The sequence below is a fragment of the Lithobates pipiens genome, unplaced genomic scaffold, assembly GCF_037356315.1.
Source record: "Lithobates pipiens isolate NorthernLeopardFrog02 unplaced genomic scaffold, aLitPip1_a1.2 Scaffold_18, whole genome shotgun sequence".
Lineage (NCBI taxonomy): Eukaryota > Metazoa > Chordata > Amphibia > Anura > Ranidae > Lithobates > Lithobates pipiens.
The window spans coordinates 475,675,230-475,690,890 of NW_027507758.1; the positions used below are offsets into that span (position 1 = coordinate 475,675,230).

Here is a 15,661-nt window from a genome sequence, read left to right on the forward strand (position 1 = left end):
ATGACACAGAAATGACAAACTTAGGATGAAGGGTGGCGCATTACATACAAAGGAAGTGTTTCATAACATCAGGGAAAAAGAACATAAGAAAACAAGTGCATTACCACAAACGGTCACTAGATGGCAGAATGTGAACTAAATATAAACGTCCATAGAAAATGGTTAGGACACACTCTATATAAATTCTATGCCCTGTTGGGACGGCACACTACATCTTTGAAGAGCTGATATGATTTGGAGATCATGTGTTAATGGGCTGCAATATATCATATCTTATACAAGTTCCTGTGAGAGAAGTACAATATTCTGATGTGAGTCTTGCTTTCATATATTCTGTACATGTGACCTCCTTTGGACCAGAAACCACTTTTTATTGCGACTGAGATATACACCCGTGTGAGGGAGGTGAAGAGTTATACATCCCTGAGGGGACATTTTCTTACATCTGCCAATTACCTCCTCTGGACAAAAGGTCCTTCCTTTTCTATCCTATTCCCATTCCATTGCGGGGATGTCATGATTTCAGGATTTATACACTGAGCAAAATTATAAACACAACACTTTTGTGTTTGCCCCTATTTATCATGAGCTGAATGCAAAGATCTATGACTTTTTCTATGTACACAAAAGGCCTATTTCTCTCAAATATTGTTAACAACTCTGTCTAAATCTGTGTTAGTGAGCACTTCTCCTTTGCCAATATAATCCATCCACCTCACAGACGTGGCATATCAAGATGCTGAATAGACAGCATGGTTATTGCACAGGTGTGCCTTAGACTGGCCACAATAAAAGGACACTCTAAAATGTGCAGTTTTCCTTTATTGGGAGGTTCAAAAACCAGTCAGTATCTGGTGTGACTATCATTTGCCTCACGCAGTGCAGCACATCTCCTTCGCATAGAGTTGATCAGGTTGTTGATTGTGGCCTGTGGAATGTTGGTCCATTCTTCTTTAATGGCTCTGCGAAGTTGCTGGATATTGGCAGGAACTGGAACACACTGTTGTATATGCTGATCCAGAGCATCCCAAACATGCTCAATGGGTGACATATCCGGTGAGTATGCTGGCCATGCAAGAACTGGAATGTTTTCAGATTCCAGATATTGTGTACAGATCCTTGCAACATGGGGCCATGCATTATCATGCTGCAACATGACGTGATAGTCGTGGATGAATGGCACAACAATGGGCCTCAGGATCTCGTCACAGTATCTCTGTGCATTCAAAATGTCATCAATAAAATGCACCTGCGTTCATTGTCCATAGCATATGCCTGCCCATACCATAACCCCAACTCCACCATGGGCCACTCGCTCCACAACATTGACATCAGCAAACCACTCACCCACACAACGCCATACATGCTGTCTGCCATCTGCCATATACAGTGAAAACTGGGATTCATCTGTGAAGAGACGCCATTGAATGTGAACATTTGCCCCCTCAAGTCGGTTATGGCGATGAACTGCAGTCAGGTCGAAACCCCAATGAGGACGACGAGCATGCAGATGAGCTTCCCTTAGACAGTTTCTGACAGTTTGTGCAGAAATTCTTTGGTTATGCAAACCAATTGGTGCAGCAACTGTCTGGGAGGCTGGTCTCAGATGATCTTGGAGGTGAAGATGCTGGATGTGGAGGTCCTGGGCTGGTGTGAGGCCGGTTGGATGTACTGCCAAATTCTCAGAAACACCTTTGGAGATGGCTTATGGTATAGAAATGAATATTCAATTCAAGGGCAACAGTTCTGGTTGTCATTCCTGCTGTCAGCATGCCAATTGCACTCTCCCTCAAAATTTGCGACATCTGTGGCATTGTGCTGTGTGATAAAACTGTACATTTTAGAGTGCCCTTTTATTGTGGCCAGCCTAAGGCACACCTGTGCAATAATCACGCTGTCTAATCAGCATCTTACATAGTTATGTTGAAAAAAGACACAAGTCCATCCAGTTCAACCACAAAAATTTTTTAAATAATAATAATAATATCATACAATCCCATATACCCAATTTTATACCCACAGTTGATCCAGAGGAAGGCAAAAAACCCCAGCAAAGCATTATCCAATTTGCTAAAGCAGGGGAAAAAATTCCTTCCTGATCCCCCGAGAGGCAATCAGATTTTCCCCGGATCAACTTTACCTATAAATGTTAGTACCCAGTTATATTATGTACACTTAGGAAATAATCCAGGCCTTTCTTAAAGCAATCCACTGAGCTGGCCAGAACCACCTCTGCAGGGAGTCTATTCCACATTTTCACAGCTCTTACTATGAAGAAACCTTTCCATATTTGGAGATGAAATCTCTTTTCCTCTAGACATAAAGAGTGCCCCCTTGTCCTCTTTGTTGACTGTAAAGTGAATAACTCGACACCAAGTTCACTATATGGACCCCTTATATATTTGTACATGTTGATCATATCCCCCCTTAATCTCCTCTTATCAAGAGTGAATAAATTCAGTTCCTTTAATCTTTCCTCATAGATGAGCTCCTCCATGCCTCTTATCAGTTTGGTTGCACTTCTCTGCACTTTCTCCAGTTCCCCGATATCCTCTTTGAGAACTGGTGCGCAAAACTGAGCTGCATATTCCAGATGAGGTCTTACTAATGATTTGAACAGGGGCAAAATGATGCCTCTCTCTCTGGAGTCCATACCTCTTAATACAGGAAAGGACTTTGCTCGCTTTGGAAACCGCAGTTTGGCATTGCATGCTATTATTGAGCTTATGATCTACCAAAACCCCCAGATCCTTCTCCACTATGGATTCCTCCAGTTGTACTCCCCCTAGAATGTATGATGCATGCATATTCTTAGCCCCCAAGTGCATAACTTTACATTTCTTAACATTAAACCTCATCTGCCACATAGTCGCTCAATTAGACAGAGCTTTGAGGTCGGCTTGTAAATTGGAGACATCTTGTAAGGACGTTATTCCACTGCATAGTTTGGTGTCATCTGCAAAGACGGAAATGTTACTTTTGATCCCAGACCCAATATCATTTATAAAGATATTAAAAAGTAAGGGTCCCAGCACTGAACCTTGGGGTACACCACTGATCACCTTAGACCATTCAGAGTAAGAACCATTGACCACTACTCTCTGAATTCTGTCTTTTAGGCAGTTTTCTATCCATTTACAAACTGATATTTCCAAACCTGTAGACTTTACCTTACACATGAGTCGTGTGTGCGGAACTGTATCGAACGCTTTTGCAAAATCCAAGTATACCACGTCAACCGCCACCCCTCTGTCCAAGGTTTTACTTACCACCTCATAAAAAGAAATCAGGTTTGTCTGACAACTTCTGTCTTTCATGAATCCAATCTGTCTGTTGCTTAAATTATTTTTATCTTGATATGCCACACCTGTGAGGTGGATGGATTATCTTGGCAAAGGAGAAGTGCACAATTTGTGAACAATATTTGAGAGAAATAGGCCTTTTGTGTACTTAGAAAAAGTCGCAGATCTTTGCGTTCAGCTCGTGATATATAGGGGCAAACATAAAAGTGTTGCGTTTATAATTTTGCTCAGTGTAAAGTAAGCACTAGAATCTTTTTACTATCCTTATTCACATATATAGGCATGAGTTAAGCATTATCCATTTTGTATTTTTGAGCCATTTTGGTGTTCTATAGTGGAATAGCTCCCCCACCAACTCGCAAAAAACTTTACACTGGGCTAAAAAAAAAGAAAATGATGCTGGACAGGCTGGAGATCCACTTTAACAAAAGTAAAATGTATTTTGGACATAAATGTTTGTGTTGGTTATTAAACAGTATAAAAGGTAACAATCAGCTCTACTTAGTAACCTAATAAATACAGTATTTGTTTTCATTTTATAACTTTGGAAACATGCTATGGCAATACAACTATATTATTTGAACACCACTCTAATAATATTATATTTTGTTTATTTGGTAGTATAATTTTTATTTTGCTTTTTGGAGTGTTGTGATTGTTCCTATAGAGTCAAAATAATGTTATGATCAAAGTATTTATGGCTTTGCTGTTTTTGAAAAGCCAGAATACTTTCTTGTTTCAGAATGCTGAAAAATACTGTGCCTTGGCATAGCTCACCAATCTCATGCCCAAGTCTTGAGGATTTCATAGACCCTGATGACATTACGACAGCACAACGCCCAAGCTTTCCAACTTCTTCTTGGAGACTCTTCTTGGGCAAGTATTGGCTCCAGGAAGTGGCAGTAGGAGGGAAATCAGAGGCCATAAGCGGTGACATGTTTACCCTGTTCTTAAGATGGCATAGGATTTCTGCTGCACTGTTATTCTGCTTAATCTGTCCTTTGAATTTAACTTTGTACTTGTTCCTATTTTGGTAACTCTTCCTCACATGCTTCAATCTTAATACAAGGTCCTTGGATGTCATCTCTTTAGGCCACAACTTGGACCCAGATTTCCTTCCCATTAACCTCGTATTCTTATTTTCAAGAATGTCAAAGACAGGTGGTATCCAAGTAGTACTCTTCACGGTTGTCAATTTCTCCGTAATATTTGTATGGAGTAAATCTGTAGTCATCTCACTTGTATTCCTTGCTGTGTGGACCTTATATTGCCTGGACATGACACCCTTATAACCACTCTGTAATTTGGTGTCAACATTACTGGTATTCCAATGCAGATGCAGAAAGAGGAACCAAAAACCACAAGGCAACAATAAGGAAACAAAACCTACTTTATAGATGAACCGGGCCATGAGTATAGATCTAGAAACAAAAAGACACAAAAAAATATAAGTACTCTACCCCAGTTCCAGGAAAAGTTGGGACGGCGTGTAAAATCCATATATAAACAGAATGCAGTGATTTGCCAATCTCATAAACCCATATTTTATTCACAATAGAAAAAAATATTAAATGTTTTAATTGAGAAAATGTACCATTTTAAGAAAAACAATACATAAAGTTCTTATTTTAATTGATGGCAGCAACATGCCTCAAGGAAGTTAGGACACAGTCATGTTTAGCATTGGTGTAGCATCTCCCCTTCTTTTAACAACACTCTGTAAATGTTTGGGAACTGAGGAGACCAGTTGTTGAAGTTTCGGGTGAGGAATGTTGTCCCACTCTTGCCTGAAAAAGGATTCTAACGGCTCAATGGTCCTGGGACTTCTTTGTCATATTTTTCATTTCAAAATTAGCCAAATATTTTCAATTAGTGAAAGGTCTGAACTGCAGGCAAGCCAGTTATGCACCCGGACTTTTCTATTACAAAGCTACACTGTTGTCATAAATGCAGTTTAGCATTATGCTGCTGAAATATGCAAGGCCTTCCCTGAAAAAGCCATCATCTGGATGGGGGCATATGCTGCTCTATCTTACAGCCCTGGTTCACATTGATGCAATTTGGCATGCGATTTGACATGTCAAATCGCATGCCAAATCGATGGCAATTGGTGGCAGAGGTAGCGTCTGAATTGGTGTGATGCCGCATTTGCAACACCGCACCGATTCCCAAAAGTATGTAGGAAAGTTGATGTCGCTCTATTCTTACTCTATTGTAGGTAGGGGGCTGTTACACCTTCTACTTTATTTAATAACGTGTAAATGACTCTCAAAACGTATATATTCTGATATACGATATCCTCTAAGACAGTGATGGCGAACCTTGGCACCCCAGATGTTTTGGAACTACATTTCCCATGATGCTCAACTACACTGCAGAGTGCATGAGCATCATGGGAAATGTAGTTCCAAAACATCTGGGGTGCCAAGGTTCGCCATCACTGCTCTAAGAGGTTCTATATGATTAAAGATTCTTTATAGTGTGGGTATTTTATATAAAAAAACTATAAAATAAGGTGCCAAGAAAAGGACTAGATTATTGAAATTGCACTCTAAAAAACTGTAAACACACTTACAAAGGTGCTACCACCCAGTAATGTTGGGTGTATATAAAACTACCGGGAGTGTGTTAGTGTTGGATGTTACCGCATTATACTCAAATATGGTACAAAAAAAATATATATGAATAATCTAAAATAAATAAACGCACTACAGAGGCAACTATTATATGCATATAACTTTTCACCTGTTGAACTATATGTGTTTAAATGACATCAATATTACGTGAAAAAAAGTGCCACGTGCTCATAAGATAAGTGCAACTACTTCAATATACTAAACAGAACTAAAAGCTATCTGTTTGCATCATGTATTGCCTAGTGTTGGCTGATATTGTAAACAGTTGTAATAACAGTGTTAAATATGTTAAGATATATTTTATCAATACTTATGATAAAGAATTGATACATATATTGATTTTTGGAGGACAAACACAGCTTTTTCATGACCCTAAAGTTCTCTGAGATATACCCTAAACCATGTATTTCTAACAATAAATCCTTAAAGATAACAATGTATATATATATATATATATATATATATATATATATATATGCTTTATAAAAAAAGTGTTTCCAGAAAATAAAAAAAGAAACATGGAACAAAAGATGAAACTGCTAAATAGTGATTATACAGGTTGACATTAAAGGGTTAAGTAGTGAAAAAGAGCGTGTCCTGGTTAATTAAGAGTTAACTCCCTGTGCACACAATAAAAACTTTCCTCTGTCAGCTGCAGCTCTCTCATTCACAAATCTGTCTGGCAGGGAATGCAGGAGATTAGATAGCTACTAGATTGTAAGCTCTAGCGAGCAGGGCCCTCTGATTCCTCCTGTACCAAATTGTAATGTAACTGTAATGTCGGCCTTCATTTTGTTAAGCACTGTGCAAACTGTTGGCACAATATAAATCCTGTATTATATTAATAATAATAATAATACGTTACTTTGTTGTTGTTTTGACATAAAATGTTACATTGAATTTTCACTGAGATTGTCTGTCAAAGTGATCATTCAGTGAGGAAGACTTCAGACTAGCTCCCAGTCATAGGATTTCACATGTTGTGCACAGTAGCTGAGCAGAAGGAGATAATAAAAGATAAGATAGTGCAAGGTGTACAAGACATGTCCTGTGTACAGAGGAGGGGGTTTTATGGACGTTTGTAAGATGCCCAAGGTAGGCAGCTGGTTAAATATGCACTCACATTTATAATATATTAAAAAGGGTATTGATAATTCCCCAGCAGGTGGCAACCTTCCAGGTAGTCAATGGTGACCCCCTCCGGGTGGATGTGTAAGGTGCCTGGAACTAGGAAGTAAACCAGGAAAACACCAAGAAGAGCCAGAAGCAGCAGACTGTCTGTGTATATCACATGGATCAGAACCACTGTTGACAAAAGGCTATGCCCCCAAAGCATGTAACCACCCCCATTTACATCACATGACATCATCATGGACATCTTGTGGGCCTGCAACACTTCCTTGCTGTCCACAGTAGTTATTGTGCATGATGTCACAGCACATAAACTTGCAGTGAGGACTTAAACACACATCAGACATATTTTACACAGCCAGACGAGAAATAGACACAATCAGAGCAGACACACATCCAGATTACACACATGCAGTCAGGAGAGACATGCACAGTAATAGCAAACACACATCCATGTAAAACGTAAATACATACAGCTGACACACAGGCAGTGAGAACAGACAGACATGTACTGAAAGTGGACAAGCATGCAGTGTGAGCAGATACAATCAATAGGTGCAGACACACAGGCAATAGGAGCAGACATATGTGTAGTGAGAGCTAGTGATGGACGAACTTCCGACAGGACGTTTCGCGAACCGCGAACGTGGCCTAAAGTTTTGTGAACCTCAAGATTCGCGGCGGACCCCATTGACTTTAATGGCAGGCGAACCTTAAAAACCTCCAGGTCATATTTTCAGCCACAAAATACTTACTAGCTGTGCACACATAGTCCCACAACATGGACACTGACATAACAAAAGTATTAAGTGAATCTGGGATCGACAACGACAAGCATTCTTTTTTTATCTGTGAAATTGTGACAATTCAGGAGTGCATGAAGGCCATGGAGGAGAGGCAAGGTCAGGCCAGGCTATGAAGGGGGTGCAGGAGATGATCAGTGCCACAGTCAGGGCAGCGCCAGGGCCGGATTAACATAGGGGCTATTGGAGCTGCAGCTCCAGGCCCCTTTCTCAAGATAGGCCCATTTGTCCCCAAAAAAAAAAAAAAAAAGATTGATTTTGAGGATTGTAGCTCGGCGATCAGGAGTCACAGAGACCCCACATTTTGGGGATAGGTAGCTAAAGAACCACTCCAGCACTGGTTAAAATATGGGGCTGCTATCATCTATGGTTCCGGAGATACAGGGCTGCTTGCGCCGCCTGTCAGAAGCTACATACAGAGCGGCCAGTTTAAATACAAGCTGGAACACTCTGCAGCAGACTGAGAGGATTTTTTTAATGCTAGAAAATTACTCAGAACCCTCAAGCATTATATAATGTTTTAGCAGACACCCTATGGAATAAAATGGTGGTCTTTGCAACTTTTTATGTTACACGATATTTGCGCAGAAATTTTTCAAACTTTTATTTGGAAAGAAACAGTTTCATTCATTAAAAAAAACACTAACGTTTTTGTTGTGTACTAAGCGATGCTTTACATTTTTTTACAGGTTACATATTTAGAGTTACAGAGGAGGTCTAGTGCTAGAATTATTGCTCTCGCTCTAATGATCATGGCGTATGTAACCTGTGTGTATCTGGCTCTGATACTAACCAGTGCCTACCCAGGGACTGACTAGTATCCCCAGCCTGTCCCCACACACCCTCTCACCTGCTGACCTGTGAATGGGGCAATCACTCCCGCAGTGTTATTGTGTTCTGCCAGTGAATACAGTGATTAGTGTTGCTAACTATAGCTGGCAGCACTGATTGTTTTGGGGAAAACCGGACAGGCTGGTTGTACTCCACTCAGTTAATAGGTTGACTTGTGTAAAACCAGCTAGCCCATACATAGCTCGACTATGGCTGGTCTCTGCTTAATTGGTGTAATTTCAATCCATGTATGGCCCGCTTAACCACTACGCAGTCCCTAAACATCCTTCCACAAACCTTTACATTTTTCCTCCCCAGATTACTTCATCCTCCTCTCCTATACATAGTGCCCACTGTCATACTCTCCACACATCTCTCCTATACATAGTGCCCACTGTCATACTCTCCACAATTCTCTCCTGTACATACTGCTGACTGTCATACCCTTCACACTTCTCTCCTATACATAATGCCTGCTGTCATATCCTACACACTTCTGTCCTGTACATAGTGCCCGCTGTCATACACTTCTCTCCTATACATAGTGCCCACTGCTATACCCTTCACACTCCTCTCCTGTACATTCTACTCACTGTCATGCCCTCCACACTTCTCTCCTATACATAGTGCCCACTGTCATACCCTCCACACTCCTCTCCTGTACATACTACTCACTGTCATACCGTCTATACTCCTCTCCTATACATAGTGCCCACCGTCATACCCTCCCTCCACACTCCTCTCCTCTAATTACTGCTTACTGTCCTACTCTCCACACTTCTCTCCTGTACATAGTGCCCACTGTCATTCCCTCCACACTCCCGTACATATTGCTCACTGTCATACCCTCCACACTCTTCTCGTATACATAGTGCCCAATTTCATACCCTCTACACTCTTCTGCTGCGCATACTGCCCACTGTCATACCCTTCACACTCCTCTACTGTACACAGTGCCTTCTGCCATACCCTCTGCACTCCTCTCATGTACATAGTGCCCACTGTTAGACCCTCCACATTCCTCTCCCTCACCTGCACATACTTCCCACTTTTATACCATCCATACTCCTCCCCTATGCCTCTTACCCACAAAAACTGTTCTTTAAAATTATACTGAATATCCTCAATGTTACCAGCTCTAGAATGGGCACACTTTTGTTAGTTCAGCTAAAGGAAATCTCACAGTCCTCAGTTCACAGTTCTGCCCCATTATTAGTACTTATTTAATTTTTTAATTACTATTGTGATGTATAGAGGAACATAGGGGATGTCCGCTACTTTAAATATAGCACTTGTAAAAAAAAAGCATCCCTAAAAATATTTTTGAAATGTTGAGAACTATGCACTTAGGCACAGGATCAGTAGGGGGCCCCATGAGAGGCTCTTGTGATATTAAAGCGGTAGTAAACTTTTCTAACATTACTACTTTTTAGAGGCCCTGGGGTAGGTTATACCATAATGTACAAGTATGCCCAGCATATTAGCACATTAGGGTACACTTACATTGTCAAACTGAACCCTCCAGTGCTGTGCTATGATCAATCCGGCGGGGCCCGGGCACTTCCATCTTCACCCGGTCTTCCTTCTGGGTTCAGTGCCTTTGGTCACTTGCCTTGGCCAGGCTGCGTTGATGTCATTCCCACACATGCTCATCCTCTTTCTCTCATCCCCCCTTTCTCTCTCATCCTCCCTCCCTTACCCCTCACACCTCTTTCATCCCCTTTCTCTCTCTCTCATCCCCCCTCTCTCTCTTTAATTTAATTTGTTATAACAAAAAATAGTTTGCATTTTTATTTATTGCTTATAAAAGGCCCCACCAAAATCCTCAGCACCAGGCCCATGATGTTCTTAATCTGGCCCTGGGCAGAGCAGTCCTGTGCCAGTGTCCCAGTGTGCCAACCTGTACTTGAGCCCCTCCCTCTGCCCGGCCCTTACCCCCACCTATGCAGGGCTCCACTTCGGTGGTCCGGAGGTGCCAGTCCAGTGCTGATCCTCAGCCATGGTGCTGGCACTGCCTGCTGATTGGCTTATCCGCTGCTATCTCCCTCACTGTCTGAAACCAGCACCGCGATAGAGACTGAGCACTGACACCAGCACCGTGATAGAGACTGAGCACTGACATCAGCACCGAGATAGAGAGCACTGACACCAGCACCGAGATAGACAGCACTGACACCAGCACCGTGATAGAGAGCACTGATACCAGCACCGTGAGAGCACTGACACCAGCACCAAGATAGAGAGCACTGAGACCACACCAGCACCGAGATAGAGAGCACTGACACCAGCACCGTGATAGAGAGCACTGACACCAGCATCGTGATAGAGAGCACTGTGACCACACCAGCACAGAGATAGAGAGCACTACACCAGCACCGAGATAGAGAGCACTGACACCAGCATCGTGATAGAGAGCACTGTGACCACACCAGCACAGAGATAGAGAGCACTACACCAGCACCGAGATAGAGAGCACTGACACCAGCACCGAGATAGAGAGCACCGACACCAGCACCGAGATAGAAAGCACTGACACCAGCACCGTGATAGAGAGCACTGACACCAGCACCTTGATAGAGAGCACTGACACCAGCACCGAGTTAGAGAGCACTGACACCAGCACTGAGATAGAGAGCACTGATACCAGCACTGATACCAGCAACTCGCTGCGGGACCCAAAATTATGACACCGCTCAACCTCTTGAAAAAGGAGGGTATGGGCATATAGTACGTGTGCTTTTTTTGTACAAGGAAGTGAGCCAAAGCTAGAAAAAAGGTCTGTGTGCTAGATTAAATAAATTGTTTATAGAGTTATGCATATACATGGTCTACTGGTCAAATGCGTTAAATTCCTCCGACATCCATGCCTCATTCATTTTTATAAATGTGAGGTAGTCAACACTGTCGTGAGCTAGGCGAGTGCGCTTATTGGTCACGATCCCCCCTGCTGCACTGAACGTCCTTTCGGACAGGACACTGGATGAGGAGCAAGTCAAAAGTTCCATTGCAAATTGGGCAAGCTCTGGCCAGAGGTCAAGCCTGCCCACCCAGTAGTCCAGGTGTTCCTCACTTCTCAGAGCATCCACATCGGCCGTTAACCCGATGTAGTCGGACACCTGTCGGTCTAGGCATTCCCTAATGCTGGATCCGGATGAGACCTGTCGATGGGTCTGCTAAAAAGAATGACCTAATATCAGAAGTCACCAACACATCTTCAAACCGCCCTCTTCTTGCAGGCGCTGTTTTATTGGTACCCGCAACTCTCTCTGGGAGTGGGAATTCCTCCTCTCCCATGCACGCAAAAGTAAAATGCAGCATTTCTCGAAGCAAGGCCTGTAAGTGCTTCATTCTGACAGCCCTCTGTGATGGTGGTAACATTTCCGTCATTTTGTGTTTGTACCGGGGGTCTAAGTACATTGCCATCCAGTACTGGTCCTCGACCTTTATGCATTTTATACGGGGTTCCCTGTTAAAACACTGGAGCATGAAGGCCCCCATTTGCACTAAACTGGAAGCGGGGTGGTGGCCTGGCTCCTGCTCATCATCCAGGATAATGTCATCCTCTTCGTTCTCCTCTCCCCATCCACGCACAACAACAGGGATCCCAGAAAGGTTTAAAGCATGCTCTTCTTGCTCGTCCTCATCCGCCCTGGCACCATCCTCCTCTCACTCTTCTTCAGACTCCTGTTCTTGTCTCAGATAAAGTAGCCTCCCCTGGGAATTCATCCAGCATTGCGACTTCCTCATCTTCCTGCTCCTCCACGGTTTGATCAATGACACAACGCAATGCACGCTCCATAAAGAAGGCATAAGGTACGATGTCACTGATAGCGCCATGGCTGCAACTGACCAGTTTGGTGATCTCATCAAATGGCCACAGAAGTCTGCATGCGTCACGCATGAGCAGCCATTGGCGTAGTGAAAAAAACCAAGCTATCCAGAACCTGTTCTGCCGCAGAGTTCGTACAGGTAGTCGTTAACTGCACTTTCTGCTGGAGCAGCCTATCAAGCATATAGAAGGTTGAGTTCCATCACGTCGGGTAATCGCAAATAAGATGTCTGACCAGCAGATTGTGTCGCCGCGGAATGTCAGCAAGGCGAGCCATGGCCGTGTAAGATCTTCTGAAATGGGCCGAGATTTTCCTTGCCTGCCGCAAGATGTCCTGCACCCCAGGGTATTTGACAACAAATCGCTGCACGACCAAGTTTAAGATGTGTGCCATGCTTGGCATGTGTGTAATTTTGAAACAAAAAAGTGTGGCGCTTAGGTGGCAACAAACCACATGAACCAGTCAGGCACTAATTCAAGCAAAGAAAATTACATACACTTCAAAAAAAGAAAATATGTGTAAATAATTCCGTTATATATCAAGAGATCTCACTCCCAAGTGAAAGAGTGCATGAACCTTATGCACACAAAAGGTTAAAGTAAATAAAATTATTTAACAAAAATAGTCCATCAAGTGAACGTCTAACAGTCCTTGAAATGTGTATTATCAATCACAATTCCAGACTTGAGGTGACGTAAAAAAGGTGAAATTCAACTTCTGATGTGTAGAATAATATCCCCACCACCGTGATAAAGAAGGGGAGAGGAGGCTTACCAAATGACGTGGACTCAGAGGAAGGCTTACGCGCCTCTTGAGTCATATGGGCCTGTAGGTTAGCAAACCAGATAATCATACATCTAGTGTGTAATCTCCCGCAAGTCTTCAGGTCATGAAATCATCCGTAGCGATCCTCCTATAGTGCTCATCCCATGAAAATAGGGGGCTCAGGTATCAAAGACCATGGAAGCGATGTCTGTAAGGGGGTCCACCCGACGCATTTCAACTAAACAGTCGTCCTCTGGGGTGTGGACCCCCCAAACAGCATCGCTTATAAGTACAAAATGACCTCAAAATAACCAATGACCCTGGAAGCACTTGGCACTTCCGGTCACATGTTCCCGGAAGTGTATATATTAAAAACTCCTCCATATATATTTATTATCCTTACATATAGCATCATCCCCATCAGAGATGTCCGCCAAATATCCAAAATATAAACTAAACTGTGAATATTTCGATATAAAAGATTTTCCACATCTTGGGCATAAATTAGTATCCATCCTGTGTCATAATCAAGCCTCGTTCTGATCACGAGGCCTGGCCATCCAAACACCCGCATGCAGCATAGCCAAGCCTCGTTCTGAAAACCAAGCCTCGCTCTAATTATGAGGCCAGGCCTCATATTAGCATCCATCCTGTGTCGTAACCGAGCCTCGTTCTGATCACAAGGCCCGGCCATCCAAACACCAGCATGCAGCGTAGTTGAGCCTCGTTCTGAAAACCAAACCTCGCTCTGATTATGAGGCCAGGCCGTCAAAACTCCGGCATACAACGTAGTCAAGCCTCACTCTGAAAGCGAGGCCAGACTGTCACACCTGCGGTTTAGTCAGCAAACACTTCCCAGGACCAAGCCTCGCTCTCAGAACGAGGCCCAACCCACGGACTGGCTACAACAATCGTTATCAAGCCGCATACTGCCTGCTTGTGTGTATATGAACCCGCCCCACATAACCTCCCCATAGGGGGCACCAAGCAACTCCATAGAAACAGGGTGATGCCATACATATCACATACAGCGTCTGCCGGAGTCATGGTCTTAAGGTGAGCATCAATATAAACTTTACACATATTTAGTAAGTATACAAAGTATATATATATATACAGATATTCACATGAACATGTTCACCATAAGGGAAAAAAAGGAGGAAAAAAGGGGAGATAAAACATTTACTCCACCTCAATAAGGGGTTATTAATTTCTCCAAAAAATCACGCTACTAAAACAAATTAAAACTACACGTGTGTAATTTTGCCCTGTTTCAATGTGCTAAGCAGATTGGCACCGCTGTCACACACCACTTTACATACTGTCAAATTGAGCGGTGTTAGCCACTGATCTGCCTGTGAACGCAAAGCTGAAAGGAGTGCAGGCCAGTGTGGCTCTTGGCTTCCAGGCACAACAGACGCAGCACTGCATGGCAACGTCTCATCTGGCATGTTGGATAGGTTCTGGGGATCTTGGGCCACGCAGCAGAAGAGGCGCTAGCAGCGGTAAAGGAGGAGTCAGCCGAGGAGGAGAGGGAGAAGGATGGAGTAGGAGGAGGAGAAGAAGAGCCAGGCCTGCATGCAATCTGTGGCAGTAAAACCAAATCTAAACGGGTGCCACGGGTTACATGCTTGACAGCCGTCAGAAGGTTCACCCAGTGGGCAGTAAAAGTTATATACCTTCCCTACCCGTGTTTGCTAGACCACGTGTCTGTTGTCAGATGTATCTCTGTGTGCCAGAGATACATTCACTTGCTGCTGAACATGGCCATATAGCTCTGGGATGCCCTTCTGTGAGAAATACTTCCTTCCTGGGACCTTCCATTGTGGTGTTCCAATGGCCACAAATTTTCGAAAGACCTCCGAGTCCACCAGTTTATATGGCAGTAGTTGGCGGGCTATCAGTTCTGACAAGCCAGCCGTCAAACGTTGGGCAAGAGGGTTATCCGGCGTCATCATTTTTTTACGCTCGAACATTTGTCCCACGGAAGCCTGCCTTTTTCCAGAAAAACGTGAGGACGGCATGATGGAAAGTGGAGTGGAGGACAATTGTGAGGAGAGAGGAGAAGGAGAAGTAGAAGACGAGGCTGGATGGTGAGAGCCTGGAGTGTGGCTTTGTGGGTTCCGTTGCTCCCACTGGGCTCGGTGATGGCAGCTCATGCGTCCTGGGAGCGCCAGATGTGTCTGTACATGATTGATGCCTCGGTCCTGATACATTAGCAGTCTGCTTTGTCCCTCCTGTGCAATCTAAGTTCCGCCTGCTTCTCCTCCCTATCTGCTGGTCCATATCTCCCTCTGAACTCCCCTCCTCTTCCTCTCTTGTGGGCACCTATGTGACATCACTAGACACGTTATCATGGACGT

The 15,661-nt window shown here is 43.5% G+C and overlaps 1 protein-coding gene across 3 annotated transcripts in view; it reads right to left on the reverse strand.

Moving 5' to 3' along the window:
* Window positions 1–15,661, reverse strand: part of LOC143988637 (beta-galactoside alpha-2,6-sialyltransferase 1-like) — a 180,542-nt gene that overhangs the window by 54,609 nt on the left and 110,272 nt on the right. For all 3 annotated transcript variants that reach the window (XM_077488344.1, XM_077488343.1, XM_077488342.1), the window contains exon 2: window positions 4,080–4,723. In XM_077488344.1, the coding sequence (XP_077344470.1) occupies window positions 4,080–4,713 (634 nt within the window). In that variant the 5' untranslated portion in view covers window positions 4,714–4,723. The remainder of the gene's footprint in view (window positions 1–4,079; window positions 4,724–15,661) is intronic.